Raw genomic sequence first — 10,332 nt, 5'->3', positions numbered from 1 at the left:
CCTCTGGGTCTGGAGCTACCTTGTGGGTCTGCTTGCTCTTCTTCTTCTTCTTCTTTGGGTTTGCGGATTGCATCCAACTTTTAAGGTGCATACACAGTGCTGAAGTGCGAGGCCAGTCACAACCTACCTACAATAAATTATTTTCATTATTCATGTTCCTAAAAGGAAAAAATTGCACCACTATTTAATAAAAAATATAAAAATCACCACCCCATTCCACTATTTTCCCCCTAACTGATTCTACACCAGGCCTGGGAGGATGGGACTCTTCCGTTCAACACACCTTGTAACTCTTCTGCAGTAAAACCCACCCCAAAATCTATTTCCTGTGATTTACCTGCCATTTCTGCAGTACGGTTGATAATCATGGCAATGAATGCTAAGAAGCCAACTTTACCCAAAGCACAAATTCGGATCACTCTGTATTGTACTCTAGGTCTACTACTCACCCCTTTGACCCATCATCCTCTACTCTCTTCACTGCCTCAGAATATGAAACCTTCTGTTCTACTCTGACCCTGGCAATCTCAACCTGTCTATCGCACAGGACAGTTCTGATCCCCAGCAACATAGGCACCCCCTGAATTGACATGCCACTTTTTCCTCACCGATACTACACATTCCTTTGTCCATGCCCTCCAACACACTTCTCACATCTATTCATCTCCCTCCTACACACTACTAAAACATAACCATCGTCTTGGCATCTGCACAAAAGCTCTCATTGGAAAAATGACATATCCTAACATGACTTTATCAGGTAAAGACTCTGCTTCAAAACTCAAAAGGACAGCCAATGTCTTCTCAGTTTCACCACGCTCGCCACCAGGTCTGTGTCACACCAAATGACGGGCTTCACAGACACAGGGAATTTTCCATTTAAGTTGCTCCACCTCAACACTTAAAGCCACACCAGCAATCACTCCTTTCATAGGTTTAGAAAGGCACACACCTGTCTATATAAGGTCCCACAGTTGACAGTGCATGTCAGAGCAAATACCAAACCATGAAGTTAAAGGAATTTTCAGTAGAGCTCTGAGACAGGATTGTGGCAAGGCACAGATCTGGGAAAGGGTACCAAAAAGTGTCTGCAGCATTGAAGGTCCCCAAGAACACAATGACCTCCATCATTCTTCAATGGAAGAAGTTTGGAACCACCAAGACTCTTCCTAGAGTTGACCGCCCAGCCAAACTGAGAAATCAGGGGAGAAGGGCCTTGGTCAGGGAGGTGACCAAGAACCAAATGGTCACTCTGACAGAGCTCCAAAGTTCCTCTGTGGAGATGGGATAACCTTCCAGAAGGACAACCATCTCTGCAGCACTCCACCAATCAGGGCTTTATGGTAGAGTGGCCAGACAGATACCATTCCTCAGTAAAAGGAACATGACAGCCGGCTTGGCGTTTGCCAAAAGGCATGTAAAGGACTCTCAGACCATGAGAAACAAGATTCTTTGGTCTTAAAAAAACTAGATTTAACTCTTTGACATGAATGCCAAACGTCACGTCTGGAGGAAACCTGGCACCATCCCTACGGTGAAGCATGGTGGTGGCAGCATCATGCTGTGTGGATGTTTTTCAGGGGCAGGAACTGGAAGACTAGTCAGGATCGAGGCAAAGATGAACAGAGCAAAGTACTTGATGAAAACCTACTCCAGAGTGCTCCGGTCTGGAGACTGGGGTGAAGGTTCACCTTCCAACAGGACAATGACTCTAAGCACACAGCCAAGACAACGCAGGAGTGGCTTTGGGACAATTCTCTGAATGTCCTCGAGTGGCCCATTCAGAGCTCGGACTTGAACCCGATCGAACATCTCTGGAGAGACCTGAAAATAGCTCCCCTTCCAACCTGACAGAGCTTGAGAGGATTTGCAGAGAAGAATGGGAGTAACTCCCCAAATACAGGTGTGCCAAGTTTGTAGCATCCTACCCAAGAAGACTCAAGGCTGTTATCGCTGCCAAAGTTGAATGTATGGGGGATCGAGGAAGTGTTAGTTACTTAAAAATGAGTCCATGTAACAATTAATGTGATTTGTTAAGACACATTTTGCTAATGAACTAATTTAGGCTTGCCTACACAAAGGGGCTGAATACTTATGCAACAAATATATTTTAATTATTACATTTTTTATTCATAATTTTTTTTAAATCACCTTTTTCTTCCACTTGACATTAGTGATTATTTTGTATAGATTGTTGACTAAATGTTTTATTCATTTTAATACCACTTTATAACACAATAAAATATGAAGAAATCCAAAGGGTCTGAATACTTTTGCAAGGCAAGATAGCTAATTAAAAGGTAAGCCGTGCCTTTTTCCTCAGCACATACTGTAAATGAGTTCCTTAATCACTGTGTGGATCCTTGTGTATGTTTAAAGTGCTTTAGGAACCAGATATCCAATGCGAAAACCCTTAAATGTCCATATGCCTGCTGTCAAATTGGAAATTAAAGTGTACGTGCATGCCTCTGATTTGATGTCTGATTTTTAGATAGGGAGAGCTATAAAAATGTACTTTACATATCATATTTAGGATACACTTTAACGGTTAACCATGGACACTTGACCTAAACACTGAACTAAGATCTGTTATATTTTTCACCTTGAACAGTTAAGGTTTAGCTTGAGGAAGGGTAGCGCCTAGATCTGTGCCTATGGTCATTATCTATGCTGAGGTGCCATAACAGAGCATGTGCCGGGAGTCACCAGAGGGGGCAGCACCTCCCCACAACAACAACAACACTCGTCCCTCCATCCCCTATTATTGGATCCTGGGAAACACTGACTTACAGATGATGACGACCATCGTCTACCTCTCTCTCTTTCTTTCTCTCTCTTTCTCTCTCTCTCACTTACTCACAGCCCACTGCTCTGCTCTTCCAATAATGGAGTGACTTATGTTATTGTTATTGTATGACAGGCAGATGAAGCAGGCAGCATAAAATGGAAAAGCAATTAGCTTTAGCTAGGTTCAGGGTTGTATTGCGAGTGTGATGATGCATGTCTCTGGCTCTTCTGCCTCATTCCTGAGTCACTTTCCTACCCAGTCCTCTGTGCACAGCTAATACAGCCACGTCACATACACTTAGTATACAAAATATTTTACGAACACCTGCTCTTTCCATGACATATACTGACCAGGTGAATCCAGGTGAAAGCTATGATCCCTTATTGATGTCACTTATTAAATCCACTTCAATCAGTGTAGATGAAGGGGAGGAGACAGGTTAAAGAAGGATTGTTAAGTCTTGAGACAATTGAGACATGGATTGTGTGTGTGCCATTCAGAGGGTGAATGGACAAGACAAAAGATTTAAGTGCCTTCGAACGGGGTATAGTAGTAGGTGCTTTGTGTACCGGTTTGTGTCAAGAACTGCAACGCTGCTGGGTTTTTCACGCTCAACAGTTTCCTGTGTGTATCAAGAATGGCCACCACCCAAAGAACATCCAGCCACCTACCTGAAGGAACACACTGAATGTGTTGGGTAAGGTGTTATGAACTGTATGTAACGGTCTTATGTTGCTGGACCTCAGGAAGAATAGCTGCTGGGGATCCTTAATAAATAGAAATACAAACATGGGCCAGCATCCCTGTGGAATGCTTGACACCTTGAGTCCATGCCTGACGAAATTGAGGAAAATGTTTGGTATACTCAGTGTATGTCCTCTATTAGGGACTATGGTTTCAGCAGTCATTATTTTAATTAATTCTGTAATGTCTAAGTGAAGCTGTCAGATTGATCTTATGAACAATACTTTAACTCTTAGTGTGTAATGAATTCCGTCTACCAGTAGTATGTGTGTGAGTAAGCATTCCATGTTTAAATCGAGCCATCTTTAGAGGAGCTGTAATAACTATTTTGATCACTAGTATTACTACTGTATATATGCAAACACCGTTACCCATTTGGTTTATAGGGTTTAATCAATGACTGAGGAAGTTTTACCAATAGGTCAAGACGACGACACAAGTATGATTTATGTACAAAAAGAGATTTAATTGAAAAGTTTGTATTAAAAAAAATATCTCCAGATCTCTATCATTCATGTCATACAGCTAAACTGAAAGAGAATATCTAACACCAGGCAAGCCACATAGATTCATCATTGTCACTAACTAGAATAGCCCTATCCAACCCAATAGCCATACGTGTACCATGGAGTTCAATGCATGGAGACAACACACGTGTAATGTACCCCCAAAAAACAGATGTACTTTTAGATCAATTATTCCAACATTACCACAGATAGGAATATAAAAAGGAGTTAAATAACATTCATAGCTCTTCCAAATTGAAGTAAACCTTGTTTTATTCCCTTCAGACAACTTCAGTGCATCCATCCACAATTGAAACAAATTGTGTAAAAAAAAAATATTACAGGAATGCAAAACAAAAGGCCATGTAAAGATATGCAAACTCTGGGATTTCTCACTCTTAAACATCGACAATAAATAAATAAGATACAAGAGTGTGGAACGTCTACATGTTCTGAAGAAATGAAAAGCATAGGAAGAAAATAACCTGCACAATATATGTATTGAAAAAGAACCCATGAATATTGCATTGATAGTGCATTTCACACTTAAGCCATGGATACATTAGTTCAGGGCAGGAGAATTATAGTGCCAGCTACGAGATGGGGGAAAGGCAATACATTTAAATAAAATACATTTCCAAGGGGCTAAACACACAGATATGTAGTTTTAATACACATTCAGAAATGAAAGGATTCAATTTTGAGAAATCCAAACAACTGAGGCTGTAGTATGAGTGAGCAGCTTAGTAAGGGGGTGCAGTGTGAGTGAGTTGTGTTTCAAGTATTCCATGGGCAACACATCCCCCCCTCTTATGATCCCTAAGCATGCTGGGTGGTGTAGTTGACCACACTGTTATGGAGGAAGACAACTCATCTCCATCATGACAGGGTGGGATACGTACAAACAAACCAGCCGGAAAGGGTTATAACAAAACAAAAATTTGGACAAAAGCCCCGAGAAGCAGCTTTCAAAAAGGCACTACAAATCAAAATGTTTAAAAATAAAGTATTCTCCTAGCTCTATGAGAGCAGCCATGTCTGTCTGAATAGGGGGCTTTAAACCAGATGCATAAACCCACCGTTATAACAAATTAGAAAATAATATAGTACAAAATAAATAGTCACTGGTAAAGACCGCCCCAAACAGCAAATGTCCCACATTATGAAACATTGAGGTATAAAAATAAAAGATCAAAAGGAAGAACAAACTGTAATAAATTATAATAATTCCATACAAAAAAAAATGTATTCTGCCTGCTCAAGCCAGTGGGGCATAAGGACCAGAGCCCTTTAAGTCCAGTTAACACCCCCCCCCCCCCCCCCCATGTCCATTATCTCCTCCTTTCTCTCATCCCCTCTTTCATAGGCTCTCCTTGCTGGAGCTTGTGCTAGATATGTCCGTGTCGATGGTCCTCAGCCGGATGTCACCATCCTCCGTCTTGGAGGACATCGACACTTCCCCAGACAACCGCATCCACGGGTGATCCAGGATCTGTTCCAGAGTAGGCCTATCTGAGGGCCGTAACGACAGGCACCACTTGATCAGCTGCTGGCACTCTGGAAGGAGGGAGAGAAAAGGGGAAAACATGAATGAGTATTTTATTTTGTGGGAGAATCTCAAGCGGGAGATAGAGGTGTATAGGAACACACAAGAAAATAAAAATGAGTGTTTGGAAATATGTTTTAAGATTAGAAATGAGCGTTAAGCAATGTGTGTATGATTGTATGTTGTATATTGGAGGTAGTACACACCATTAGACACTCTCCTCCTGAAGTACAGTCTCCCCTGGAGGATTTCCTCATCTTGCTCAAAGGGGATGTCTCCACAGACCATGTCATACAGAAGCACCCCTAGCGACCACACCGTAGCCGAGCGCCCGTGGTATCTATGGAAGCGGATCCACTCTGGCGGGCTATATACTCTTGTACCTGGAGGAGAAAAAGGGGGAAATGCTCATTAGTGAGGTTTTACTTCTATAATAGTGATGTTTTACTTCTATAATAAACATCAAACAGTTTATTTGGGGCATTTAATGTGACAATAACAGGACCATATTGCAATACTGTAGGATTTTGTAAGATACTATAAATTTATATATATATTTTTTTAAATTGACAGATAATGTCTCTATAAAGGCTGAACAAGGCAAGTGTAATTCCATTCAAACAAGGACTTATACTGGCGTTATAATGCCCTTTTCTTTTCCACAACTCGGGCATGAGGAACTTGGCTACCCAAAAAAACTTGAGTGCAATGCGAGCTATCATGTGACATGAATCAGCCCAAGCTCAGGTTTCACAACAAACAGATGTACGTGGCAGCTGGCCCAATAGCCATTACCTAGGCTTTGAAATGTGCGTTTCTTGTAACATAACAGGCAATGATCAACATATAACAATAACCTATTTTACTACACTAGTGTTATATTATTGACTAATATGAAATAATGTAAAGCACCTTTATAAATAACTACTAGGACAACAAAGTGAACATGGCTGATAACGTTACCACCCGAGGGAAAACATTTCATGAGGTACCAAAAACAAACCACTGCGTCACAGCGTTGTGTGGACACACCCGCCAATAGAGGGGGTGGAAGAGAAATTACCAGCTGATGATCTAATAAGGCAAGTAGCTATCTATACTAAAGCCAAAAAGACTCCAAATCTAATAAGGGTAAACCAAAAAGTCTAAAATAACTGGAGTCAAACAAATATATCTGAAGGCAAGTCAAGGGTCAGTGCAGACCATCATGCACCTTCAAAAACAAAACCAGAAAATACAATGGAGCCACTGCTGGCCAAAGGGAAGGGTAGGGTACGTACCGTCAAAGTCAGTGTAGACTGTGTCCTTGAGAATCGCCCCTGAACCAAAGTCAATAAGCGTGAGGTCCCCAGTGCGTAGGTCTACAAGCAGATTTTCATCTTTGATATCTCTGTGAACTACTCCGCTGCTGTAGCAGTGGCGAACAGACTCCAAAACCTGACGGAAAAATCCCTTCGCAGTCTCCTCGTCCAAAGCGCCCTTCTCAGTTATGAAATCGAAAAGATCCTTGACCAGCTCCGGTCGTTCCATGACAATCAACCAGCCGTCTGGTCGCTCATACCAATCTAGGAGTTGTATAACCCCTCGAAACGACGAACTGACTTTCTTCAATAAAATAATCTCCAAAGGCACGATCACACTATTCTGTAAGAAAATATGAATCACAAATGAGTTGAGTTACCTAGAATCGATTCAAATATCAAACAACGACAACTAGCATGGGTGAAAAACATAAACAAACCGGAGTGGTGATACTTACAATAGTACCCCATTCGGTCACCCGCTCCTTCTGCACATGTTTCACTGCGACCTAATTTCGGGGTTAAAAATACACATTAGATTACATTGTAGCCAGACGTGAAGACATACATTGTAGCAACAACTAAATTAGTCAATAACCATGAGATGGATGCCTTGATCAAAGCATTCCTATTCTTACCCGTGCGTCATCGGAGAGCCGACTACCGGCATAGACTGTGCCGAATCCACCGCTGCCGAGCACGGATCCCACCTTGTAAACCTTTTCGAACGGCTCCTTTTCCACTTTAACTGAAGAAACATCAAATTGAGAGCAGATAAGAATAAACGATAGCCACTCGAGTCGCAGCCGTTGACTAGACTTTCCAGACAGTTACTAACTAATATTAGCTATGTTTGCTAATAAATCACCGTTGGCGTGCATATCCACCGCACGAAGCCATTTAAATAATTCCACGCACAGGATTTTAGAGTGAATTAAATAATTGTATTTTACTAACTATTGGACGCATTAATGATTGCAATATAAAGCTACTTCACTAAACAGTGCAACATTATTTCTGGCAATGTACGAAGAATGACAGCGGGTTCTAATCATACCTGGCTGGAGCTGTATTTTCACCGGTAAATGGTCCATGCTCGAAGGGTTGCAAATGTGCGAGAATGAGCCAAACTTTGACAGCAACATATTCGAACGGAAGACAAGACGAAATCCTTGTTTATCTGAAAAGGTGGATCCCGATCCAATCCTATGGAAATATGATTGAAAAGGCTAACGCTAGCTAATAAATCCAGTGTGCCAACTCCACCCGCCCGTCGCTGTGACTCAAATACAGTGCCGCCTCTATCTTTTCCAGATTAGAAACGCCGCGTACAAAAATAATCCTGTATCTTGATGTCTGCACTTGGAAGATTACAGTTTTCTTGAAGTACTGAAGGACACTTGCAGAGCGGTTAACTGCAATCGAAGAAGTTTGTAAGAAATCTAAGGGACTGTGTTGATATCACGGAACGGATTTGATCTCTGAGCTCTGGCACAGTCTTTCCCTACCTTTTCTATAACGCCAATATTTTTTGACGAGTGGAGGATGGTTATATCCCTCCGCCCCGAAAGACTACTCGGTATTTTACTGGAATTTGTTTTAATATCCAGCAATAATTAATTAAAATTGAGAGATTTAATATGATGATTTATACAATAAAAAAAAATAAAAAACATTGTGTAATTTATCAGATATAAGGATATGTATACACGTACTACTTTCTCATAGTACGAGACGCCCAAAGATCTCTTGTCTGGAGGTTTTGCGCTGTGTTGACAAGCGACCTGGAGGACTCAACCAATAAAATGGTATATATATTTACCATGTTTTCGATTTGGACCAATCAAATGCTCATTATCATAAAGAGGTGATTTGCGCGCACGTGGCGGGAATTCCGAGACGCCCCTTCCTCTCCATTTCCTCTGGGAAACACTGAGTGGATCACCGCCTTTCAAAGTGTTTCACAATGAGTGTTTCACAATGGGGATAAAAATGTCCAACATGCGACCACATGTCGACTGCATGGACTTTACAACAACCATGTGCATGTGATCAAAAGTCATGCAGTTTTACCCAGGCGATTGGAACCAAAGACGTGACTGAAACGGGATGCACATTTCCGCGATTCATGTGGAACCAGCTGTTATTCTTCGTAACTAACCTTGCTGTACATTGCCAGAAATAATGCATTTGATAGCGAAGGACACAATTGACCCAACGAATCTGAACTATTGTTCCTAGAGATAGTGGATATGCCTCTGTAACATTAAAACAAAATTTTGGTGAAACCCAATGGTCAATGGTGGGAAAAGTACCCAATTGTCATACTTGCGTAAAAGTAAAGATACCTCTTAAAACCTCTTAAGGATTAGCCCCTTTTTTTCAATTTTCGCCTACAATGACATACCCAAATCTAACTGCCTGTATGCATGTTCTTGGTACCATTTGAAAGGAAACACTTTGAAGTTTATGGAAATGTGAAAGGAATATAGTAGACTATAACACAATAGATCTGGTAAAAGATAATATATGTTTTTTATTTTTGTTGCATCATCTTTGACATGAAAAATAAAACCCACACATTCAGCTAGGAAGCTGGAGGTGATTTAAGATGGTGTCCACAAGACTGATAACTTCAAGAATGAGCAAGCTACATGCCATTTACTATGAAGTCACCCAGGTGTCCCTCATGATTTGCCCAAATGTACCTATGTGGCATAATTGGTAAATTTATACATTTTCAAGAACATAACTATTGAAAACATACAAAAATGCTAATAAAAAATAAAAGTTTACACACTCCCAGGAATGTCATACATGATGAATCATTAGCTTCCCTACATAAAAAGTACATACAGGAGACGCAACAAGAATGCTGATCCAATGTCTCCAAACACAGAAGTGAAATATTTAAGATTAGGGCCAAGTTAGCAGCCAACCCTGATCTAATGTCATAAGTGAACACACCACAAACCACACACAAAGTAAAAAAATAAAATGTACACACTATTTACAATTACAGTATTTAGAACACCCTCTACACAAGATTGTGCTGCTGGTCCCAAGTCTCTTTCTGCTCTACCATCCTCTACTTGTAGGCTGGCTGGGTATTCACACCTCTAGATGGCTGGGCGGGGGTTTGTTGTGGAGCCAGAGAGAGCAGCAGTCAGACTAAGTAGAGGACTTGAATGTGGTGTCTTTGAAGTCAGTCTTTACCGCTATTGAAGATTTAAAAAAATCTGTAAGAATTCATGTTTTTTACTTATTTTATTGAACCTTTATTTTAGCAATACATAAAATAAACAACACATCTATAAACATATATTATATATGAACCTTTACTTAACTAGGCAAGTCAGTACAATTTCTTATTTAGAATGGCGCCTACCCCGGCCAACCTCAGACAACGCTGGGCCAAGACCCTATGGGACTCCCAATCACGGCCGA

General features: G+C 41.0%; 1 protein-coding gene across 1 annotated transcript; it reads right to left on the bottom strand.

Annotated features, from left to right (window-relative positions):
- Positions 1-4,289: 4,289 nt before the first annotated feature.
- LOC120049838 (serine/threonine-protein kinase pim-3-like) lies at positions 4,290-8,588 on the bottom strand. The gene is made up of 6 exons (XM_038996292.1): positions 7,943-8,588; positions 7,524-7,633; positions 7,344-7,394; positions 6,865-7,228; positions 5,791-5,967; positions 4,290-5,595 (listed from the first exon to the last, which is right to left on the bottom strand). Exons 1-6 carry the CDS (start codon positions 8,028-8,030, stop codon positions 5,399-5,401), a joined length of 987 nt encoding a protein of 328 aa, XP_038852220.1. The 5' UTR covers positions 8,031-8,588; the 3' UTR covers positions 4,290-5,398.
- Positions 8,589-10,332: the final 1,744 nt, after the last annotated feature.

Source organism: Salvelinus namaycush, chromosome 6 (genome assembly GCF_016432855.1).
Source record: "Salvelinus namaycush isolate Seneca chromosome 6, SaNama_1.0, whole genome shotgun sequence".
Classification (NCBI taxonomy): domain Eukaryota; kingdom Metazoa; phylum Chordata; class Actinopteri; order Salmoniformes; family Salmonidae; genus Salvelinus; species Salvelinus namaycush.
Note: the sequence above shows the minus strand (reverse complement) of the source record. Positions and strands in the feature narration are given on the sequence as shown.

Coding starts and splice junctions, on each gene's coding strand:
- LOC120049838 (XM_038996292.1), bottom strand. CDS start 8,030: ATGTTGCTGTCAAAGTTTGGCTCATTCTCGCACATTTGCAACCCTTCG. Junction 7,634..7,942: donor GAAAATACAGCTCCAGCCAG/GTATGATTAGAA, acceptor ATGTTTCTTCAG/TTAAAGTGGAAAAGGAGCCG. Junction 7,229..7,343: donor TGACCGAATGGGGTACTATT/GTAAGTATCACC, acceptor ATTTTCTTACAG/AATAGTGTGATCGTGCCTTT.